Below are 23553 nucleotides of genomic sequence, written 5' to 3'. Positions count from 1 at the left end.
GTGCGCTGTTAATGAAGCATCATGTGAATGAAGGCTGAGCTTTTCGTCAAGTGCTACCTTTTGTTTCCAGACCGGCTTTCCTCTGTGTTCACCTTGCCATTACACAAGCAAAAACGCACGCTCCACCCAGCAGCGCGCTCACCTCTTGCACAAGCCGCCTTACCTTCCGATTTTTACCGTGGGAATCCGGACACCTTGTGGAGATGCCAAACCAGGTTAATACAACCCAGCAAGCGTGTGCTCCAATTGCCAGCGCAGCTCTGTGCAACCTCCCGGCTTGTGTGAGCCTTCCTGGTAACAGTCCCACACTGAAAAAAAACCCCTCCTAGCAAATTTTCCTTTCCCACAGGAGCTGTCATCAGCGATGCAGTGGTCTCTTGCTGGCTTGCCCCTGCCTCACTGCTTGTCCCCAGCATCTACAAGTTAACTATAAGCGATACCAGACCCATCCCAGCTTAAGAAAAAGGCTGAAGTGAAACGGTATGGAAAGGAATTTACTCATTATGCAACATGACCCAAAGGGGGGGGGGGGGGGGGAATTTGCCCCTGCTTAAGGCAGAAATCAAAGAGCATAGGATGATGCTGGAAAAGAAGGACCATTGGTCTATCACCCTTGCAAATCTTCTTTACACTGTTCTTTGTGAGTTGTTAAAATGATCTTTTTGCAAAGCAAATTCATCCTGGCAGTTGTTGAGTCCATGCTTGTCCACCTTTTAGGAGTAAAGGAGGAATGTGCGCCAGTGTTTTAGCATTAACACCTACTTGGCCAACAGTGGTAAGGTCACGCTTAGGAGGAGTTTGGGGTGTTTTGGTTTTTTTTTTTCTTTTTTATATTATTTTTTATTTCACCCAATTATCTAATCTTCCTTTTCACTCTCTCGACTTAAAGAACATTAGAAACTCTTTGATTTGCCTGGACAGAAAAAGCACGAGAGAAGGAGGGTTGGGTAAAAAATTGATATTGGAGCCACTACCAAAGTGAACTCCCAAAGTCAGTGATGGGATACAACTTGTTAGGGGAGTTAAAGCACTTGCTGTAAAGGTCATGTAGAGCTCTTGCACACAAGTGAATAGTTCAAGGCGTTTTGATGCAGAGAAAAACCAATTAAGATATAACTGCTACTGACATTCCCCTGAGCCATTTCATCTCTTACCGCTTCAAAAAAGCAGGGAAAAACAAATTATGTACTTTCAATCTGAGATTTATATAGGATGAATTGTTGCTTAGCCTATGAAAAGATCAAAAAGGAGATCTTTGAAGAAAGATTGCCTACAAAGAATGCTGGACTGTTATTATACCAAAAAAAAAAAAAAAAGGTTAATAAGCACAGTTCAGGTCAAAACGTATGCAAGTGCGGTGTGTGCAACAAAGTATTCACAAGGGTTGCTTGCTCAGGCATTTCAAAGCTGGGCAGCAAGCGGGTAAATCACTGAGCCGGCATCTCGAGCAGCCACGCTGCAGCATTGCACATGTATTTGGCTCTGCAATTGTAGACTTGGTAGAGCTTTTATGGCTGGAAACTCCTGCAGTCACAGAGATGGCTTGGCTCATGTCGGGATCTCCTGGCCAAGGAAAAGAGGGGATGGAGCCCTCCCTCCTGCCATCCCCAGCTTCACCTTGTGCCTTTTGGGGACCAGGGGGTTTCAGTCTCTTTCCCCCAGCAAGGCTGAAGAGGTGGCAAATACCCTGTTTCATTTGGGACTGAACCCCTGTGAACTCATTACTGTTATGACTAGGGACAGCAAATGAGGAGCCCTCTGAACGCACACCCCCGCCTCGCAGGGTGAGGTCAGTATGGTTCCCAAAACCAAGCAGGGGTGGGGACTGCCCGTGTGGGCGCTCCTGGCCCTGGCAAAGAGCTGCTGGCAGCTTTGAAGCATCCCTGAGGGATGGACACCAAAAGGCAGAGCTGCAGGCACCATCCCAGAGAGCCTCTAGTGCAGGGTCTCCTTGGCCGGGCGTGGAGGAGTCTTGGTCTCCATCCCTCATCCCCCTGAGCATCCCTCCTCTGCACTTGGCTCCATCTGCGGGCACAGTGCAGGTGGAGGAGGAGGAGGAGGAGGAAGAGGAAGAAGTCTGGCTTCCCTTTCCCACCGTGGTGCGCGGCAGCCTCTCCCAGCACCTGGCCCGACCAGTATGCGGGGTTTGCTGGGCGCGAGGAACCCGCCACCGCCGTTTCACCCAGGGTCCGATTTCAAAGCCAGCCCTGATTAAGACGTTGGGTGAAGGCAAAGCAAACAGACACCGTAATTGCGGTGTGTGCTTTCTCATCTCTGCAGCAAGTTGCAAAATGTGCCGCCTCCTCCCTCATCAGCCAGGCTTTAATTGGCTTTAATGAAGAGGCAATTACATGATTTCAATTTTTAATTAAAGGGGGTGGCAGTGCAGGGGAGGGGAGCACCGGCCCCCTTCGAGTGTGTTGGTGGCACCACGGGAGATCTCTGGGCATGGTGTGCCACAGGGTTTGGGGGGGCTCCCCTGTCACACCCCCCACACCCCACCCCCCCCGGGTGGACAAGGCTTTGCAGGGCACTGCAGGGTGACTGGTGGGAGCAGATCGAAGCCAGCTGCCTCCCGGCCATGCTGCTGGCGCTTTCGAATCCTGCCCCAGCACCCTCAGGCAAGCTGCAATTGGCCTTTTTGGTGTCAGAGCCAGCACATCAAAGGGGCAGCGAACAGCTTAAAAAAAACCCAAAAAACCCAAACCCAAAAAGCCCTCCAAAGCCAAAGTGAGCCCTCCCCATACACAGCACCAGCCAGAAACGCCTCTTGGATAAAATACTGGGTGGTTGTTGGCAGCGGGAGAAGCTGCTGGGGCTGGATGGGTGTCTGAAAGCAAAAGCAGAGCCACAATTAGGAGCTCAAAAAATAATTATTTATTTTATTTTATTTTATTTTATTTTATTTTATTTTATTTTATTTTATTTTGCATTTTTTGGGGGGAGGGGGGAATGTTGTTATTTTTTGTTATTTTATTTTATGCGAAGCCCTAGGCAACTGTACTCTCATAGAGACACCCTCCCCATGACCCCGCACAGCGAGCACTAAGGTGGGATGAATCCACCCAGTCCACGTGGGCACTATTCCTGTAGGCACCACCTTGTCTGCCTGTCCTAACACATGACCAGGGAGGGAAAAACGGAGGCACATGGTAGAAATCTTCCTTGGGAAACGGTGATAACTGTAGGGGCTGATCTGCCGGCTTAGTCCCACGATGCCTCTGCGTTTTATTGCTCTTTCTGGCAGCCAGGAGGCCAGAGCTTTGGCCTTGAGTCGCTCCCGTGCGCTGGGATATCCATCCTCCCTGTGTTTCAATGAGACTTAATCACTTTATGACTTCCTCCTGCCAGAGATAAAAAAATAATTAAGAAAAAAAAACCTGGCGGCTTTGTGGCTGCGCCACACCCTCAGCATTTCTCCCGCCCCTTGCCGGTGCTGCTGGGCTTGCCCTCGATGGCAGCAGCTGGCAGGAGCAGGCAGCACCGGGACCACCGGGCTACCAGCCATGGGCAACCCGGCTGGGTGGCCAACGCAGTGTCGCTCCGCAGAGCACCGGCCTTGGGCAGGCAGGGAGCCAGGGCTGCCGCCTGGCTGGAGCCACTCATGGGAGTGCGGCTCCAGGGAGGGGAAGGGGAAAAAAAAAAAAAGAAAAAAAAAAAAGAAAAAAAAAAAGAAAAAAAAAAAGAAAAAGGGAAAGGAGGCCAGGTCTAAGGTCTTTCTGTGCATAGATTCACCTGCTCGACAAATAAAGCCGGGGCCGGATGACAGGCTGCTGCGTGGGCGGGCTGAGTCACCCCACTGCTGCCGACCGGCCTCCCCAGCCCTGTGCCAGATAGAACAAGGTTACCTTTACCAAAGAGAAGTGAAACCTGCTTTTTTAAATGCCCAGCTGGGAGCAATGTGCGAGAACTGGGCCAGGTCCAGCAGTCAGCAGCCTTCTCCCTTAGAACGCTGGGGCTGAGATCCTGCTCCAGGCTCCCCGCCAGCCCCCCACAAACACAAACCTCTTCCCTGCCTTCCCCCTCCCTTTGCCCCCAGGTCCCAGATGCTCAGCAAAAGCTCATCGGCCTTGAAGCCTGCAGCAATCCTTGATCACAGCCTGGCTTTGAGGAGTGGACTTCTTTGCAGTGACCCACAACCCAGATCTCCCAGAGAAATGTGGTCCTGCTCCCGTGGGGACGGCTGTGTCCCCATCCCAGTGCCTAACTTTCTCATGGAGTTAAGGCTTTTTTCCCCTCATTGCTGTCGGATGAGAAATCACTTATTATTCAAAATAACTTGCGACAACGGCTTTTGGGGAATGACAATAAAACCACCCTCCTGCATTTCAGGCTGGGGAGCAGGGTGCTGTGTGTCAGCACTGCTGAGCAGCTGCCCTTCCCTTGGGGCAGCCCCAGCCTCATCCTCATCCTCATCTTCATCCTCATCCTCATTCATGCATGGCCATCAGCTGTGGCTGGCAAGTTGGTGTAGCTGAGAGTACCCTGCGTGCACAGTGCTGGGCTCTGCACATATGCAATGTGTACGTACACATAAATAAATAGCCTAAGGGAGAAGACATGGCTGTAAGAAACTTGGGGGGAAATATAAAATCTCCCCCTACTGCCCATGGTGGTGGCAGCACAGGGTGGTGACTCACCGGGCAGACACCGTGTTTCTCCTCTGTGGCAACACAGCCCCCTGTACCTCCTGTGGGGCTGCAGTGCTCCCGAGCATCCTACCCCAACCTGGGGACCCCTCTTCCCTCTGCTGGAAAACACTCAAAACCTCAGCGCCACACAGCCAGGCGGCATGTTTGGGTGTCCCCATTCCCGAACTGGGGGCAGCGTGGGGATGAGCTGCCCCATGGCACTTTGACACCCAGAGATGCCTTTCAGGGGTTGGGAAAGACGCCATCACTTCAGCCACCCAAGGTCTTGGTCACCTGGCGATGGTCTGTGGCATAAATAAGAGAGGATTTTTATTTGTAATGAATAATCATGCCAACACAATCACCATTCAGTTCTGAGCAGGGATAAAGCAAACTGTTCCACGGTACTACCGTTACAGCTTTGCTTTATGCCATGAGAGGAGCAGCAGAATCAGCGAGCGAGGCACCACAGGACAATAAGCGACTGAATGTCTGTGGCTAAAGGGGATTTCTGGGTGCAGGTGTGGTTGTGCTCCTCCTGCCGCGGTCAACACTTAGGAGCTTTCCCAAGGAGGATGCAATCGGTCCTTGACACGCAAGTGAAGCAGAAGCAGCCGTGAGTCACCAAAGATAAAGGTCAAGCTCCTTCTCTTATCAGCTATGAGCTGTGCAAGCAGGTAAGGCTGGACTGTGGGCTGGGCATGCTGCAAAGAAATGTGCTCAGAGGGCAGTTGGAGCCAAAAATCCCAGCGCCAGGGAGACCTCCACCCGGGAAAACAGCCTGGGCGATGCCAAGAGCAACCACCCAGCTTTCCTCTTCCATCACCTGTTCCCCAGCAACGTCTGAGGATGATGGTTAAATAAGCCATGAGTGGTGAAGCACCCGCATGGCTCCCTGCAGGGTGCTTGGCTGTTGTCATGCATTGCTGGAGTGGCTGCAGATAAGCCCTGTCTGGAAGGGAAAGCCAATATTGGGGAATGAATGATCCTGGTGACGGCCAGGCAAAGAATGGGCGCCTCTGCATCCCTTCTCCTTGGCCAGAGGAGAAGAAGGAAGAAAGGACATGGACTCACTGAAATCAAACATTTCTCCTCCTGCTCTCACATAACTTCTCACTTTAGGGTCTCGTAAGAAAAGCTAAGGATGGAAATGTGCCTGTGAGAGCCAAAAGAGGCTTTTAGAAAGACCTTGGCAATGCAGCCGGGCTGGTACTATCCATGTCAGAAACTCCAGCATCGTTTGCTGCTATTTTGGGCAAATGCGTGATTTGCTCTTTTTGTTCATTGGTTTCTTTTTGCAAAGCACGCACGTTCATAGATGCGCATCTCCCTTCTGGAGCTGCACTGCCCATGGCCCCGCTGGCTGCTCACAGCCACCGCAGCCTTTGCTGCAGCTCCGGATCCCGAGGTTCTCATCAAGGGTTTCCAGTTGCGGGAAATGTGTCCAGCTCCATGACTTTGACTCCTGCTCCAGTAAGGCTGGAAGAATGACTTAGTCATTCCGGTCGCCTGCCAAAGCATTTAACTCGTTTTGCTCTGTTTGGAGGTTATTTCCTGGCTCCGAAGTCCAGCCAACCAGCAAATATTTCAGATACCCAATAGTCAATAAATAGATTGAGGAAACAAGGGATTTAAAGCAGTTTATCCGTGCTGTAGCAACCCCTCTGGTTACAACACCTCCAGAAAAGCTCAGATAAACCCATCTCAGGGTGGTAAATGCTGGTCAGTGCTACCTGTCTTTGCTCACAGAAGGGAACGCTCTTCTAAAGGAAACCAGGAATTTGTGGTTAATAGCTAAGCTTTTATGACACTTGGCCCAGCAAGCACTCAGCGATTATACCACAGTAAGGGGTTTTCTGTGTTTTAAGCTATTACACAGCATTAGGAAGGTTTCTGTGTTTTCAGCTCAATGAAAATAATTTTGCCCTCCGCAGCTGTACCAGGCAGTGGGCTGGAGCCCCACTGAACCGACGGAGGGCACGCAAAGGGGACAGTGTGGGTGCCACCTTCCTGAGGAAAATGGTTCTCCACTAAAGCAGGGGGAGGCCCTCGGCCTGGCGATACACCTCTGTCCCATCCGATCCCCCGTGTGTGCCACGGCTGTCCCTCCCCCCCGCCCCGGCCCCGCATCACGCAGGGACTTTAGCGTGGGTGCTGGCTGCCCTGGTTCCAGGAAAATTTATTCCTGGCTCGTCCCTGGGGAGCAGAGCCTGGCCAAGGTTATGTGCTGAACGCCCTCATTTCCTCTCCTTAACTGCCTCCCTGCTTTATCACAAACTTTCTTGCTTCATCTTTTTTTTCCACTCATAAAGGCTGCAGTTACCTCCAGCAGCACTGGCACAGGCTGCCCCTGGGCCACCGGGCCACCGGGCTCACACTCATCTCCAAAAGTGCTGGCTTCTGCTCTCCGCACAAAACACACAGAGGGTTCTGCAAGCCCATTTCTCCCTGCCACCAAACAGTGGTTTCTTTAACAGAGTGGAAAAAAAAAATATCAAATCCTCAACTTTTTATGACTTAGGATTTCCCTTTCCCACCTCCTGGTTCATTGGGGATGGGCAGGAGGAGAATAACGGCGTCATTGATGCTCGCTGCTTTCCCCAGCCCCAGCCCTCAGCCCAAGTTACAGTGGGACAGCTGGGCTTGGCCCCAGGACATTGGGAACTGGGACATGCCCTGAGCTACTTATTGCAAATATTTACCGAGGTGGGGCTGGGTGTTCGAACATGAGGCAGTCTGAGTAATCGGCAGGAAAAAAGAAAGTTTGGCTTTTGGATGTTAGCCCCATCAGCAAATATTAGCTCGGGCACCACGGAGCAAGTGGGCTGCCATTATCCCCTGCCGTAAGACCTGAAAGGCAAAGGACAGGTCCAAATGGGGCGGCACCTGGAGTTTATACGCACCAAATTCTACGGCTCAGGACTGTTGAACTCACCTCATTCCCTTTTATTTGGTGGTTGGAGTGAGGAAATAAATGAGCAACAGATTAGATTTGGGAAAGTCAACCAAAACTGGAAAAATACACATTGCCGATTCCCCTTCTCTTTTTTATCCCATAGTTTTAGGAATTTTTTTTTTCTCTTCCATGGCTTTTGGATTTCATTGAAGCACCTGAAGCTGAAGCATGGAGAATATTATTATCATTTCTTTTTAATCCATCGTATCAGGCACCCATTTCCCTCCAGCCTTCCTGGGCACTGCCAGCGAGGCAACTTGGCATCCTCAGCTCCTGCTGGCTGCACGGGCGGAGAGCTGGCCGCAGGTGTGGTTTTAGGGGGAGCAGCAGCAAAATCGCAGCAGGTGAAGGTCATGGCAGCAGGAACATTAGCAAGGAGGCGGAAAGCCTTGGGAGAGGACAGCCGGCATCAAAAACTATTTCCCTTCACACCTGCAACAATGCAGTATCCCAGCTTCAGAAAGAAAAATTGGTGGCCGCAGGATGATATGAACACAACATCAGCGGGGCTGCCTGTCCTCCCACGCACGCTGGCTGCCCAGGAGGGAAAGGATGCTCTTCCTCCTCCAGCCCCTCCCTGCAGCCCGGCCCTGGCCACTGCTGGGAATGATGCGCTGGAGGGTTTTGTTTGTGATGGCTCTCCAGCCTGTCTGGAGACAGGAAACATCCCAAATCTGGACAGTACCACGACCTCATCTTCCCCCCCCAAACTCCCTCAAGTTTGCTGATGTTGTGGTTAGGTGATCCTGAGATGTCTTTCAGTGTTTACTCTTAAAGTTTATACACTGTTAGTTTAAAAAAAAAGGCGAAAAGCGGAAAGCGGGGCCAGGAGGATGTGCCAAGCAGGGAGCTCAATCACCCGCCGGCGGGACAGCTGGGATGGGACACCCGGGTCATGTGTCACGCTGATGCCAGGCAGTGCAGCCCCGTGATGCGCTCGGACGTGATGCAGGACATCCCGGTCATACGCGCTTGTCAGCGCTGGACCTGCCGGCGTGTCCACGCCTAGATAAAAATGGGAAAAGATGGTTAACGGCCACTTTACACATCTCTGCAGCTTTCAGCAGGGCAGGTTATGTGGAGTGGTGACTTTCAGTTCGGCGTGTGGTGTCAGCGTGTTGCTACAAGGCCTGGCCCTTCATAATCTCTGGTAAATGTTATTGCTGTAGCACACCAGGATAATATAAGGCTGGCTGGTAGCAGACAGGCAGTGTCAGGCTGAATGGCGTGAGCTGTAATCACTGGAGACTTCATACGCAAAGAACGTATCAGCATCAGTCGGGGCTGAGGTTGCAGACATTTATTACCACTGCTGCAAAAGAAAGACATCCCAAATATTTATCTTGCACAGACTTGGTTTGGGAAATCAAACGCTTTGGAGGGGGGATGGCCTGGCATTTTAAAATTGTGAGCCGTAGCCTAAATCATCTCATTAGACATTAAAAAATGTTCATGGCCTTCAAAGGGGCCAGTAAATAACTGCATAGTTCAGGGCAGCGCTTGGCAAGCTGCTGGTCTTCCCATGCTCTCAGGCAGAAGTCTTTATTAAAGGGGAAGTACTGAGTCACCATGGGTGCCACAGCAGCCACGCGATGGGGCGCTCTCCTCCCCACTGACATAAGTCTCAAGCTATTGGTGGATCCCCCGTGATGCTCAGCAAGCCGCTTCATGAAGACGATGGTGACAACAGGCTAAATCCGGGTCTGCCGCCATTTAGAGAGCAGGCCTGGACCAAACCCAACCTGTTGGGTCAACACCCTCCTTGCCTGTGTGAGGATGCATCTGGGCACCTCCGAGCATGGATCCAAGCTGTGCCCAGCCTCACATGGACCTTGCAGCAACTTTCCACCTGTTGTAATTCTGCCATATGGGCTTGAAATTGGGCTGAGAGGCTCAAACATATGTGTATTAGGTGGGGGAACCAGAGCAGGGAACTGCAGGACCAACAGCTCAAGAGACCAGATAACACAAGCCTCTTTTTTTCCTTTTTTTTGGTAACCAAAAAACCTGTATGATATCTAAGAGTGAGGAACATACTACACACAGAGTCATGCCCAGGCTCCTGGGGAGAGACAGAGCAAAACACACCCTCCCCCTCCGATTTTTAATCCCAGTATTGAAGTTAAGAGCCTGAAGTCCCCCCTGAGCGGGTTTGAGTTGGCACATACCCACCCTTATTTGGCTTCTCCTTCAGAGCACAGCCAAGGACCAACTTACTGGAAATGACGTCTTTTTTCCCCAGCCCCTCACGCCTGCTCCATGACTGTCTGCAGCAGTTTACAACATGTAATGGTAACACACTGAGTCAGTGGGATGAGACATTTCAAGCTGCTTAGGAAAAGAAGAGTCTTAGTCAGATAAATATTAGTAAATTGAGCAAGCGGGGCTACGTGATATTGCTGATTAATGCATGGCTTGTGTACGGTAAGAAAAAAATTCTCACAGATTGAGCAAAGATGCTTCCGCTGCTGCCCTTGTTTAAATTAACCCAAAAGCTCCAGCCTTGCTGTGTTTCATTTTCTGTAATCATTAAACAAACAGCCTTGGTGGCCTTCGTCTCCCTGGCTGAGACCTTTCTAAGTGAGCTTCCCCTAAGAGAAGAACTTCACCTGAACTTGGCCATCTTGGAGTGAAGTACCTCAGCTCCCTCTGTGCTCATGGAAAGACCTGAACACCCCCAAAGTGAGACTGAGCCCCCTCACAGGGTGTCTCCGTCTGGGGCAGCTGCCCCTGATGGGCTCCACACCCCTCCAGGAGGTCCTGCCTGCAGAGGGACTGGCACCCACTACCTAACCAGTGGGATTTGGGGGCACCCAATGGCACCGCTTTGTCCCAGAGCATTTCTGAAGGATAATAGGGAACTTCTTATTATAAGGAACAAAAAACTTCCCAGAAATATTCTGGACTAGTCTAATTAAAAAAAAAAAAACAAACCCACAACACATTTTAAGGCATATGAAAATGTAAAAAAATGGAAAAAAATGTGAAAGGCATGAAAAAAAAGCGGCTCGTCACAACCCTTCTGCAGTAGCAACCCACACCCTTCGCTTACAGCTCTTTAGGGTTTTTTTTGGGCACGAGTTTCCTAGGAGACCCAGTGGTCACTATACTGAGCACCAGCTATACGTGCCTGTGGATACAGCTATGCCCTAATATAAACTTGGAGGGCAACAATTTACAAAGCAAGAGCATATGTTTCTCTGTTACTAATTGACTTCAGCTGGCAGGATTGCAATGTCAATCCTGTAAACCAGCTTTTTTCCCCTGCAGATGTCATGTTTAAATCATTAAAATAAAATAAGTTATATGGCCTTGAGTCTCCACTTTGCTGCTGAGACACCGGCATAACACCAGTGAAATTAGGGGTCCTTCTACAGGTACAGACCCCTCAGAGAGGAGATGCACGTCTCTGGGATTACAGAGCGACAAAGGGAATAAAACCAGGACGGCAGCGGGAATGGCAGTACCCTGTAATGTCTGATAGCTGCAGCGTGAGCTCCTGCATCTCTTGGGAGGGAGATGTGATGTCAGGGCCAGCAGGAGACCTTGGCAGGCTAAACGCATTGCTAAATCCCACCGGAAAGCTGACAGGTCCTGCTGATGGGCACGAGGGGAGAACTGCAGAGAAGGTAAATAGCCAAAACCCCATTTTACTTTTTTTTTTTGCATTTTTCCTCAGTGTGAGCCCTAACCATCCTCAGCCTTGACCTCACACCACGGGCTCCTCCTGGCAGCGCCTGTGTGGCTGCTGTGCTGCATTACCATGACTCATGTTGCCAGCAGCAGGGTACATAACGCCTCAGACTCTGAAATGATGATCAAATTCCTTCTCTGGAGCAGGTGCTCACATAAGGGACATGTGCCGTGGCAGAGCCAGAGGCCCAGCCTGACCAGCCCCTCCATCGAGGCTGAGTGTGGCCACCCCATCCCACACCCATTAAAAAAAAAAAATCCCTATACACAACACACGCACACGCGCACGTGTGTACAAGCACCCCCCCCCCCCCCGCCAGTGACCCAATGCTATTCCCTGCACCTGGGAGAGGGCTGAAGCCACACTTTTGTGCCAAATTGCCACATAGGCTTTTAAAAATGCCCTTACTAGAACAGAAATTTCTTTGGAGTGAAGCAGAGGGTGGTACCAGCATCCCTGGTGAGCGCGAGAAGAGGGAGATGGCCACATGTGATGAGGCTCCAGTGAATGAACGTCGGTGCATTTCCCAACACCTCCCCCTGGTTAACACTCCCCACTGTGGTAATTTTTCCCCCTTTCTAAGAAGAGAGACAAATTCCTAAACTCTCTAATTCCTGCAGATTTCTTGTATATGGGGGGTAATGAAGGGCTGGTGCCTGATGACCTTTTTTAATGGCAGCCACTGTAGTTGTATTTGGCAGCTCACATACTGCCAAGGAACAGGCTTGGTGATGTGCTGGGTTGCAAGAAAAAAAAAAAAAATCTCTTCTCTTGCTCTCGCTGCTGAATTTGGGAACATGAACAAACCAAACTAAACTAAACCCGAACTAAAGGCAGCAACAGGTTTCTCCCAGCCCCAGCTTCCACAGAGACAGCAGCAGTCATCTGAACTGCAATCACCCAGAGCTCCTTTAGCTAAAGCTGGGTTGTGGCCCTTAATTATCAAAGCCACCCACTATCTACACATACTCAAAGTGCCCCGTGAAACTTGTCCTATGCTTGTCCCAAGCTTCAGTGCCAGGGTGCAGTGCAGGGCTGCATTGCATCTCTTACCCCTCTCCCCAAACACTGGAGGTGAAATTAGCATTCTACTGTCAACTCCTTCACCCTGTCAACTCATCACCCAAGTTATTAGCCCTTATTATTTAAAAAATAAGGCAATTTTTTTTTTTCCCAAGCAAAGTTAGTGCTATACACTTGCAGCAATAGTGACCAGCTACCACGGTATAGACTAGGATTAGGGCTGCGCTTCTTACTTGCAAGCAATTGCCCCATGCTTCCCATGGCAGATTGCTCTGAGCTCCTTGAAGCTCTCTGTTCTTTCCCAAGACGTGGTCCTCTAGGAGATTTCCCATGATTCCACTTTGCTGCCCACTTTGGGTTCAGTTAGAGTCACCTTTGCTTTCCTGTCTGTCTACAGTAAAGGTAAATATGCTTTAAAACCTATTTTATGGATTTTTTGCACGGTCACAATGCCAGAGACCTAAAATGATGGTATTTTAATGCACTGGACTTTCCTTTTATGTGACTGTCTACTTAACAAACTCATACTACATTAAAAAGTAGAGAGCTCTTACAATGGACATACATTGGAAACTAGGGTCCCAGTTCTGCAAGAGCCTACCTTTTTCTATACTGTGAGCAACTTCTTCACTTTTTTTTTCGAATAATATTTTATTTTTCTAGCTTTTTTTCTAATTTGGCCAGTGCTAAGACAAGTTGACTGGCGTGACAGCTGGGCGAGGCTTTGAATTTTTCAAAATGATAGATAAATGTCTAAGAAAAATCACTCAGATGAAAGCAAAAGCGGAAAGACAGAGACCAAAGCAGGCTGCTGACCCCGCATCCACAGATGTGAGTTTCCTTTAAAAGCAAATTCAGTTTTGGGTGGGTTTTTTTTTACACCGGACCTTTTGAAGCAAGGTGTGCACAAACATGCCAAGTCCTGCAGCCTTTCCACACCGGGAGCCTTCCTCCAGATGTTCCTTGTGTGCTTCTGACTTGCTGCCTTGTTTTTTTGCTCTTTTTGAAGTGGTGTCCCATTTCCCGTGCACAAAGACTGTTCCCTGTTGTATTTCAGAGCTCAATTAAAAACATAATGATTTCTGCTTAAGATCCAGCTCTGCTCTTGGCTGGCTCCAGCTCCCTCACTCTTAAGGGGCCTTTTGGGCAGGAACTTGCTGTTTTACAGAGCAGACCAGCATTTGTTCAGAAAAATGTAGATGTGCATCCTAATGGTAAGTAAGTCAATCTGGGCTGTACCCCTCACTGAAACAAACTACATTACGCTAAAAAGTGAGCTGTTGTGTTGGCTTTCAGGGAAAAGCCTGCAGCTCTTCACACACCAGGGCACAGCTACATGAATGGTCCATGGCTGCTCCCCCACTCCACGAGCGGCGATGGCCAGCATGATTTTCCCAGAGCAGTCCCCAGCCCAGCCCACCCTGAGAGGCTCAGCCAAACCATTCCTGGCTCATTCATCAACCCTGACAACACCACACAGACCCCACCTTTGTTCTGGCCCTCCCCACAGATGTGCACGCTGCCTTGAATTATCAAAGTGTGGCCATATACTCCAGCTGATGAGTGATTTGCAGCGGAAAAGGGTTTGGCTGTAGCTCTAATTTGTTCCTGGGAATGGGCTTCTGACCCTGCCAAAGTCCCCGGGCACGCCGCCAAGCTCTTCAAAAGGGGCCAGGCCTCGCTTTGTAAACTCACCTCTGGGGTTTGGCTTGCAAACACCTATAGAGGTGTCGGTCATTCAAGAAAAATCATGGAGGGGAACAGGGCTCAAAGTCCAAAGGGTGATGCTGCGCAAAGTACGTAGCTACGCAAATAGTGCTTTGGAAACAGCATGAATAAGTTCATTAAGCGCAGCCCTGCCCTCGGCTGCAGCATCAAGGCAAAGGCTAGGAAGTTGGATCGGCCTTGTGTCAACTATCGTAAAAGGGTGACAAAATGAATGGTGTACAAGAGGACTGACTGCGGGCTTGCACGTGCATCTTAAATACCACCTCCAGCTGCCACAGTCTTTACTGATTTGCCCGTGGTGCTGGGCATTGGCCAGACTACAACGAACTGTGGTGCCTTCCCTGGGAGGAGGGAGTGGGCTGGGGGAAGAAAAGGGGATAAATCCGGTGATTGCAGAGGACTACAAAAAGATAAGGGGGACCAGTGCTAATGCAAAACTGGAGAGGTGGGGTACCCTGAGGAAAGGATGCAGGAAGGGCTGATGGTGATGGTGCAGAGCCGGCTGGATGCAGGGCCTCAGATGAAGCAGGTGGGCTCGGCCAGGTCCCGGCTGAGCCTCCTGGGGCAACCAGGGGTTAGGGCCCAAAGCAGATGCCCACGGGGTGCCCATAGGAGATGGCAGTGGCCTGCCGCAGGTGGGGCTCAGGCCCCTCTGTGCCAAGTGGAGATGGTGCCAGGGCAGACCCAACATGGCAGAGACTCCCTGACCCAGGACCACAGGGACGTGGCTTTGGGAGCATGGGGTATTCAAGAATGGACCTCAGATGAGGCAAGGAGTGCTCAGAGGGGCAAGATGGGGGTGCAGCAGGTCACAGCAGCCCCATCCTCACCGGGGGGGGCTATGCCTGCTCGGCAGAAGAAACACACGGGCGGCGGGGGGCGGTGGGGGGCAGAATTGAGGTCGCTTCACGGTGTGGTCGCTGTCCCCCTGCCCACGGCGGCAGCCCTGGGGGAGGCACCCACCTCCCCGCAGCCAGCCCGCCCGCCGCGGCGGGACAGCACCCAGCACCCTCCTCTTTGCTCCCGGCGGACGCCACCGCCGCGCCGACATCCCCCCCCCCCCCAACCCCGCAGCCCAGCGCCGACGGGCGGCAGCGGGCGGGGAGCGCGGCCCGGGGGGGGCGGGCGGGAGGCGGGGCGGCGAGGGGGCGGCGGGCCGGGCTCCCCGGGGGAGGCACCGGAAGGCGCCCGGCGCTGATTCATTGCAATAAATTGTTCCCTTCGCGGCGAGGCTCGGTCATCGCCGCCCGAGCCGGAGCCGCGGCCGCAAGCAGAGCCGCAGCGGAGCCGCCGCCGGAGCCGCCGAGGAGGGAGGATGAAGATGCAAGCCGAGGTGATCCGCGAGGGCGAGCTGGAGAAGCGGAGCGACAGCCTTTTCCAGCTGTGGAAGAAGAAGCTGGTGGTGCTGACCAAGGACAGCCTCAGCCTCTTCCCCGACGGGCACAAGCGGGCCAAGGGCAAGGAGCTGGGCTTCGGCTCCATCCTCAAGGTGGACTGCGTGGAGCGCACGGGCAAGTACATCTACTTCACCATCGTCACCAAGGACCGCAAGGAGATTGACTTTCGGTGCCCGGACCAGAGCTGCTGGAACGCCTCCATCACCATGGCCCTCATCGACTTCCAGAACAAGCGGGCCATCCAGGACTTCAAGAGCCGCCAGGAGATGGAGCAGGCGGCGGGCACCCAGGAGCGGCGGCTGGCCCGGGCGCCCTGAGCCGCCGCCCCCCGCCCCGGCCGGTCCGGCCCCAGGTGAGCCCCTCCACGGCCCCGAACGCGTTCCTGCCTGGGCTTTTAATTGGGTGGGGGTTTTAAAAAATATTCTTAGTTTAAGTTATTATTTATAATTATTTTAATTATTGCTTTTTGAAATCAGATGGTGATGGGCGGCGAGGGCTCCCTCCCTGCACCTCTCACCCCCTCCCCCCCCTTTTTTTTTTTACCGGAGGGACCCCCCCCGGCCCCCACCGCTGCCACCTCTCTGCCTCGCTGCCGGCCTGTGAGGGTGCCCGGCCGGACCCTGAACCCGGGGTGTGCTGCCTAGCTGCTTCAGCGCAGGAGTTTTGGGGCTTGCTCCCCCTTTCCTGATGCGGCACTGGGAATTTTTGGAGCTGGGCTTATGCAGGGTGCTGAGAATTGCGGCTCTTAGGGAGGAGACAAGAAATGGCACTTGGTAGTGCTTTGTTTATGTACTTTGCTAAAAATAAAATATCTGCAAAAATAAGGCTGAAGGCTTACTCTCCCCTTAAAGCCCCCCCCTTTTTTTTTTCTGCCCCACTCTCCTATTCGTTTAACTAACCTGCTTTCTCTTGCTGCCTTTAGAGCATACCACTGGATGATAAACCAGATCAAGTGTCTTGGACTGAAATGGGACAGGGTACCAATGAAGGAAAGCGAAGAAGAGAGCTGGAAGCAGCTTGGTTTTCTCCAAGCCCGTTGAGGCTGCTGAGCAAAGAGCCCTGAGCTTTGCCTGAGATGCATTTAAAGAAAAACCAAAGACTTTCGTAAAGGACTTCTTGTGAAGCGGCGGCCACGTGTTTTGAGTGGCACAGCTTTGCAAACGATTATCTTCTATTTATGAGACGCGAGGAAGATTCAACACTGACTGGTGGTGTTTTAAACACAATTTAAATTATTTGTAGTATCTATATTTGTATTTATTTTGATGAATGTCTTTCAGCAGTTACTGGTCTTAATATTGCTTTTGCATTAATATGTCCATTCCAAATAAATTACTTGAAATGTTCACTTTTTATTACTATACTCTGGGCTGCAGTAACTTTTGTTGCCGCATGTTTCTGGTGTAGGCAGTGGTATAGTGGCTTAAAAACAGTGGGTAAACTCAGCTTTTTGGCGCCCTGGACTGGGCGGTGGGAGGTGTAGAAAGCCCAGATAACCCATTTGTGCTTGACTGTGTCTTCTGACCAGGGAGGGGAAGTGTGTTGAGGTCCAGTTCTGGTCAGTGGTAGAAATAGAAAAGCCTACCACAATTTGGGTAAAAGTGCCCCTTTTGAAGTGCTTTCCCCGTATAACCGAGTAATGGTGGCTACAGAAGGCGCAAGAGCTCCCTGTGACAATAAAATGCTGCCGCCTGCTAATGCCTGGTGTCCTTCCCCTGGCCCTGTAGCTTAGTGCTGTGCTAAGGCAGAAAACTGGCTTCTTGATTTCAGAATAACACAGCGCCGACGCTGAACTTGTTCTTTCCTCTTCTTCCATCTCTGCAGTCTCTAGAGGAAGTTAAACTTCTACAGGATAACTGGGAAGAACACAGATGGTCTTTTTCTGATAGCACCTGGACTAAGAAGCTTGGAGGAAAAAAGCCTGCTTTTATTTGGATAAAACTATTGAAGTTTGATCTTGTAAGGCACAGTTATCACTAACCTGGGTTTCCTTGAGAGCAATGCTGTAGCACATGACTCAGTTCTAGCAGTCAGGACTGTGAGCTTAACAAAGTACGCTGTACTAATGCTCCAAACTCAGTAATTTCAGTGAGGTAATTTCTCCCTCCAATATCAGTGCAGTTCTTGCAGGAGACTTTGTACTAGAGGAAGTTGCAAAGTATGTAAATGCCTGTAGTAAGAGCAGGAGAGACTCAGTATGAGGAAAAAAAAAAAAAAAGCCTGGAAGGAGGGTTGGCCCCTGTTTCTGGAAGCAGCAGGGAGACTCTGGCACTGCAATGTGCTCCCCTGGCACTTTGCATCCTCCTCGCAGGCTGCTGGCAGTTACGCTGCCACCTGCCAGGCTCGGGCAGAGGCAGGGTTGCACATGATTGAGCTGCGGATGTAGCAAACCTTTGGTCTCGATCCCCTTTAGCACAAGAATGTCAGAGGTGCACTTAATGCAGCAAAATGACACTCAAAAGCAGATGTGTTTTACCGTCATTTTCCCTAGTACCATTGCAGAGGGGGTGAAATAAAAGGCCAAACCAGAGCAGAGGTACTGGCTCCTAATCCCCTTAGTTCTGGTGAATCCAAGCAGGAATGCTGACTGACAACAGCTGAGGAGCTGGAGCTGTTGCCTGCAATGACAGCCACTGCTGCAGGTGGGGGGAACCCAGTACCTCCCAGGGTCCCGCGGCTGCCAGCTGCTCCAGCACGGCTCCAAGGCCTTTGCAAACCTATCTGTCACTTATTCTAGATGCAAATGTTGGTGAAAGGCAAGGAGTTGTTCAAACAGTTTTATTCCAGGTTTATGGATTAAAAAAAATAAAACTCAAGAACATCTTTATGGGAAAAAAGCGGGTTACTTTCTTGCACCTGAATTATTGGCTTTTCCCCTCTCTCAGTGGGATTTTACTCTTTAAGAGGTAAACAAACAAACCTATATTGACAATTAACTGTAAATAGCCAAAGGAGGAAACTCCGAATTGTTTGTATAAAAGTCCACCGATGGTTGGGCCCACCGTCCGGGTCAAGGGCTGCACCGAGGCGCAAATCCCGAGCATGGTACCTAGGAGAGATGGCAGAGACATGCACATGTCAGGGTGAGGGCAAGTCTTGGGATGGAAAAGCGGAGTAGGGCATGTGGGATCCCCTTCGTCCCTGATGGCATTCCCCTGCAGTAGAGGCAAATCACTTCAAATAATCTCTTGCATTAATTTATAGAGGTCCAATTAGGGTTTGTTAAGGCTAAGGACTCCTGGAGGCATGGGGACTAGTTTCCACCACGAGCCAACTCAGCTCTTTACTGAGCGGTCCAGATCACCGTAATGCTGCCTGAAAGGCAAGCTGGTGCTCACTGCTGCCTTTGCCAGGGTCCAAGGATGCCTTTGGCCCCAGAAGATGCTTTTGAATACTGCACCCGGCAGGGCTGGTAACTACTGTATGGGATTAGGCACGGAGATGTAATTTCAAGGGTCGTGTTTGAGACTTCCAAGCAAATCACACAGATTCTTCCAATATCATAATTAGCCGAGAGGGTTCTGTTCCACCCAAGCTACTATTGCCATTTATTCTCTAGTGTGGGACAGAGGAACAGCTCTTGAGGGCTTGGCAGGAACGAGAGGCTTAGGTCTAACTAGGTCTTTAAGAATAAATAAATAAAACCACAGATAAAGACTGAAATCCCCTTGAGATACTCTCCCACCCCCTTGCAAAAAGAACGGATATTTCAATTTGGATGGAAATGTGAGCACCCGGCTGGGCTGGTTCCCCCTCCAGCAGCTCTTCCATTTGCATTGTTAACATAAACCTGGCAGTTGGGGAAGCACCTCCAGTTTGGCAAAGGCAGGGTTTTGGGTTTTTTTTCCACATGCAGACGGACAACCAGACGTCCCATGGGACACAAAGATGCCCCCCCCCCGCCCCCCCCCCCATGCACCCAGCATGCTCTTTGCCCTGCGGTCTTCATGCAGGACAGCTATCATGCTCAGGGGAGCAGAAAATACCCGGCTGGCGAGAATATAATTCCTCCCAATGCTGGGAGGAAGGGCAAGCTGGCAGCGTATGCAAGAAACTTGTGCCCTGCTCTGAAATGATGTTTGCAATTCATTTCTTTTAACATCAGTATGATTATTTGGGCTGTTGGCATCAATTGTCCACCAAGACATGTTGAGGCATTGCTGCTACACAAGGCCAGCAGTGTCTGGGAAAAGGAGGATGCTGTCCCATACGCAAGAAGCTGTGGAACCTAGTGTGATATTTAACGTGAGCAGCCACAGAGAAACAATCCCCAGCTCTGGGAGCGAAGAGGCAGCCAGGTGTTCGCGTAATGCCAGCCAGTGACTGCTGGGCTTTTATCAGCATGCTTAAAATATTTGTGCAATGAGCCCGAGCCAAGGGTGTAGCTGTGCGGAAAGGGAGGGCGTAGCTGTGCGGAGAGGGAAATCTCCGGGAGCCGATGCTGAGCGCTCCTCCCGCGCATGGGAACACAAAGGCAATGGGTGGGACCTCGCCTTGACCCTTTGCCAATGGGAACCATCCCACAACCACCAAACTTTCTGGGCAGGTTTTGCAATTATCTTTTCCCCTCTAGGTATTTGAATTAAACTAATTACTATGTACAATTGCCAAACTGGCTCTTATGATTGAGGAGGTGCTTTTTTCCCTTTCCTTTTTTTTTCTTTTCTGGAGCAGAAATCCATCCTTTTAAAAGGCCAGGTTCTCCCTCTGCAGTTCTGTAATGTGCTGCTAAAAGTAAGGTAACTTCTGTTTAGTGGACTTAAATTAGATCCCTTGTGTCAGACGCCCTCGAGCTTTGGGACATTGTAAATCTCAGCTCTGCAGCATGGCCCGAGCTCTGTTGCAAAGCTGGGCATGTGACAGATCTCATTTAAGGCAAGACTTTTAACTGGGACAAATCACCACCTCAGCAGAAAAGTTCCTGCATCGCTTTGCACAGCTCTGCCAACACACATACTCACCTTCTTCATCACGGCTATCCCACTTTCTGGACCTTCCTTGCCATTTTTTTTTTCTCCCTTCTCAGCTTTTTTTCCCCTTTTTCCCATACCTGGCATGACCCATCCCAGCTGGGAGCCCATCCTCCCCTCCTGCCCCAGCCCTCCTCTCCTCCCGCAGGTTTCGGGGTTGGGTGCTGGCGGCTCCCCAAGCCGGGCGGCTCCATCCCTCCTCCCACCCTCTGCTGTGCCGGGGCGCCCCGGCTCGCCCTCCTTTCCAGCTCACATCCTGTTGCCGTGCTCAGATGCTGCTGCTGGCCCAGATCAGCCACAGGCCTGCAGGGCAATCATGGAGCCTAATTTAACGATTAGGTCATCGCTGCAAGCAGCCGCCTTCAAACCTGCAAAGCTCGAGCAAAGCTGGGGGATTCAATGTGCCCAGCCCGGCCTGGCTGCAAGCTCTCCTCCTAAGTTTTGTGTCTGACGTCCAAATAAAATCATGAAACGTGGGCCCGTTACACAGAGAGGCTCTGCTGGGCTTCCTCTCTCCCTCCCCCGAGGGCGGGGGGGCTGTGTGCAGAAACAAGACCTCCATTCTCGGGGAGGGACTGGGGTTGACAAGGAGTGCTTGTGCAGATGCGAGTCCCCCTCGGCTCGGGGCTGTCCTCCCACCAGCTCGCACTCCCAGCTGAACAGCACGTGCACGTGGGGCAGAATTTTCCCTTCCTGCCTTTGAAGATGAGGAGGGGGAAAAAAAAATCAAAGGGAAATGAATGAAATCATTTCCATTCTCCTCCCTTCAGTGCATACCCCCAGCCATAAGCAAAGAGCAAGTGGCAAACTCATCAGCCTCGGTAGGAAGTGACCTCAGATTGGTCCTGAAAGCAGGATGATGGGTGCAAGGGTTGGTGCCATCCTACATCCCACTGTTCCCTTTCCTAGACACCTATTTAAAAGGCAAGGACGAGTGACTCAGTGTCTAGCAAAGGCGGACAGGTTATCCTCCTGCAATGCCCTATCCGTTCCAGCCCCGTGATGAGATGGACACCTGAGCTCAGCCCAACCTCCAGCTCCTTGGAAGGCCTCTCCCTGGCTCAAAAAAAACCCTCCATGGGCTCTGCTGGCCCCAGGCTGGCAAAAACATCAGGAAAAGACAGCAGCAAAGCTCAAAAGTGATGTTTCCAAAGGCAAATTCCCAACATGTGATTTGCTTGCATTAACTAAAAGTTGTTGCAAGCAGGTGCTCTGGTTTTTGACGTGGCAACAGTGAGGCTTTTTCATAAAGCCATATTTCCATGCTCTTAGTAAAGTGGGAATTTCTAATGCGCCACCGAAATGCTCGCTTTGCAGAGCTGGTCTCAGGCTCGCATAGGAAGGAGCAGCATTTTAGTTGCTGTACGGGTGGAGCAGCCGTTGCGGGGTGCCACCCACGGCCAGAGACGGATGGCAGGCATTTTAATAGCTGCATTTCTCTCTGAGACACCCACGCCGTCACTGCTGCAGCTGCCACGGAGAGGCAGCTCGCCGGGACGCAGCTCTGCTGCGTCAGGCATTCCTGCCTTTGCCCCGGCCCCTGCCCGGGTGCGTCCAAAACAAGCACAAAGCCATCAGATGCCTCTTCCCTCAGAAATGTTGCAAGGAGGAAGCAGGGTTTGACAGGCGAGGGCCAGGGAGGAGCGGTGGAGACAAGGTTTTCCCCCAGTGCCGTGATCCTCCGTGCCAGCAGCATCCCTCTTTGGCATGCCCAGTTTCGAGCTAGCTGTATCTCTGCAATTTGTAGTAGCACTTGGCATGGCATCAGCCCAGGACAGACGAGCAGAAGAAAGACCCAGATAGCCTATGGCTCTCCTGACGTTCCACGACCCCCTTCTGACTGTCCATGCCACCCCACAGGCTGCCTCCGTCCTGCCCTGCCACCGTGTCCTGCCATGTAGAGACCATCCGTCCTGCTGAGGCGCAGGCTGACCTAACAACATATGCAAGCAGGGAATAGGGTGAGGCAGCGAAACCCATTTTCCTCTCTGACCAAAGCTTGCCTCCAGGCTTTAAAGGCCGAGCAATGCTCCGGTTTTCCTCACAAAGCCCCTTTGAGAAGACCCTGGATTAATTCCAGCTTGGCTGTATGTCCCAAAGCCGCTTGGTACCCTTCCCCCCCGGCTCTCCCTCTTCGCATGAACATCACTCTAACTCATGAAACAGCAGATTTTCTTCCCAGCTGAGCAGAGAGGCTGGGACATCCCCAGTCCTCACCTCCCCAGGACCTAAGTGGTCCTCCCAGGTAGAAGTATCACACTTGGAAATCACAGGCTCCCAGCATTTGTAGAAGATATGGTCTTCAGCTCTACAAATAAACTACTGAAGTGACATTTAGAAAAGCTCTTCATCCAGAAGCATCTCAAAAGTGCTTTATAAACTTCACCAATGGGCTGTGCAAACTAGAACTCTCATGCTCGGTAGGGTCTACGCAGAGGTATCTGCTCAGGGAAGATGACGGGTGCAGGCTGGCATCCCAGAAAGGCTCAGCTAGAGTGAAGAAACTCCCAGGTACCTGGTGAACGCAGGTTGGGGAGAAAACCCTGAAAGAGCTTGAGCAAAAGTCACCAAACTGGGTTAACCCAGCTCCATCCCGCGACAAACTCGGCAAGGCTCCCATGACAATAACGTAGGCATATTTCCTTTGTCAACAGAAGAAAAACCCAGATACAAAGATTTGTGTGTCTACCACAGCATTTCAGCCCCCTTGTACAGATAAATACAGTAACTCTTTGACTGAAACACGGCCAAAATGTAGAGAGGGGGGCAATTACTGCATCAGGCAAAGCATGTTTCCAAAGAGTGATCCAGAATACACTCCTGAGCTGTCCTAAGTTAAAAGGTGTGAATGAACAGCCCTCTCAGTCACCCTCATGGTGAAAAAGCAGCTTGCCTTTTTTTTTTTTTCTTGAACCTATCTTGGGTTCACATGGAAAGGAGAGTTTGGGAGAGGCTTCTCTTACTGTGTCTGGCACTACAGGTGTCAGCAGGTGGCACAGGACCGGGAGCACTAGGTTGCAGGATGCTTGCTCAATGTTGTTCAAGTTCATCCCGTATTAGCCCCACCAGTCCTCGTTCAGCCACTCTGAAGTCAGAGTTGCTGGGGAATTGGGCATTCGTCATGAATGTGCCCCAGCACTTGATAGCAGCAGCG

At 51.2% G+C, this 23553-nt stretch overlaps 2 protein-coding genes across 6 annotated transcripts in view; one reads left to right on the top strand and one right to left on the bottom strand.

Moving 5' to 3' along the window:
• Positions 1 to 7552: 7552 nt before the first annotated feature.
• The window catches only part of SLC67A1 (solute carrier family 67 member 1), a 92504-nt gene continuing 76503 nt past the window's right edge, over positions 7553 to 23553 (bottom strand). For 2 of the 5 annotated variants that reach the window (XM_075754942.1, XM_075754941.1), the window contains exon 11: positions 7555 to 8592. In XM_075754942.1, the coding sequence (XP_075611057.1) occupies positions 8381 to 8592 (212 nt within the window). In that variant the 3' untranslated portion in view covers positions 7555 to 8380. Of the gene's footprint in view, positions 8593 to 18193; positions 18479 to 23553 lie in introns of those variants that run through there. The other 3 variants (XM_075754940.1, XM_075754943.1, XM_075754939.1) reach the window with 2 other exon arrangements.
• On the top strand, positions 15242 to 16792 carry PHLDA2 (pleckstrin homology like domain family A member 2). Its single transcript, XM_075754937.1, has 2 exons — positions 15242 to 15781; positions 16352 to 16792. Exon 1 carries the CDS (start codon positions 15348 to 15350, stop codon positions 15744 to 15746), a length of 399 nt encoding a protein of 132 aa, XP_075611052.1. The 5' UTR covers positions 15242 to 15347; the 3' UTR covers positions 15747 to 15781; positions 16352 to 16792.

This window comes from Balearica regulorum, chromosome 5 (assembly GCF_011004875.1).
Source record: "Balearica regulorum gibbericeps isolate bBalReg1 chromosome 5, bBalReg1.pri, whole genome shotgun sequence".
Taxonomy (NCBI): domain Eukaryota; kingdom Metazoa; phylum Chordata; class Aves; order Gruiformes; family Gruidae; genus Balearica; species Balearica regulorum.
Note: the sequence above shows the minus strand (reverse complement) of the source record. Positions and strands in the feature narration are given on the sequence as shown.

Bases quoted from the DNA above. Each gene is read 5' to 3' on its own strand.
- PHLDA2 (XM_075754937.1), top strand. From the start codon at position 15,348: ATGAAGATGCAAGCCGAGGTGATCCGCGAGGGCGAGCTGGAGAAGCGG.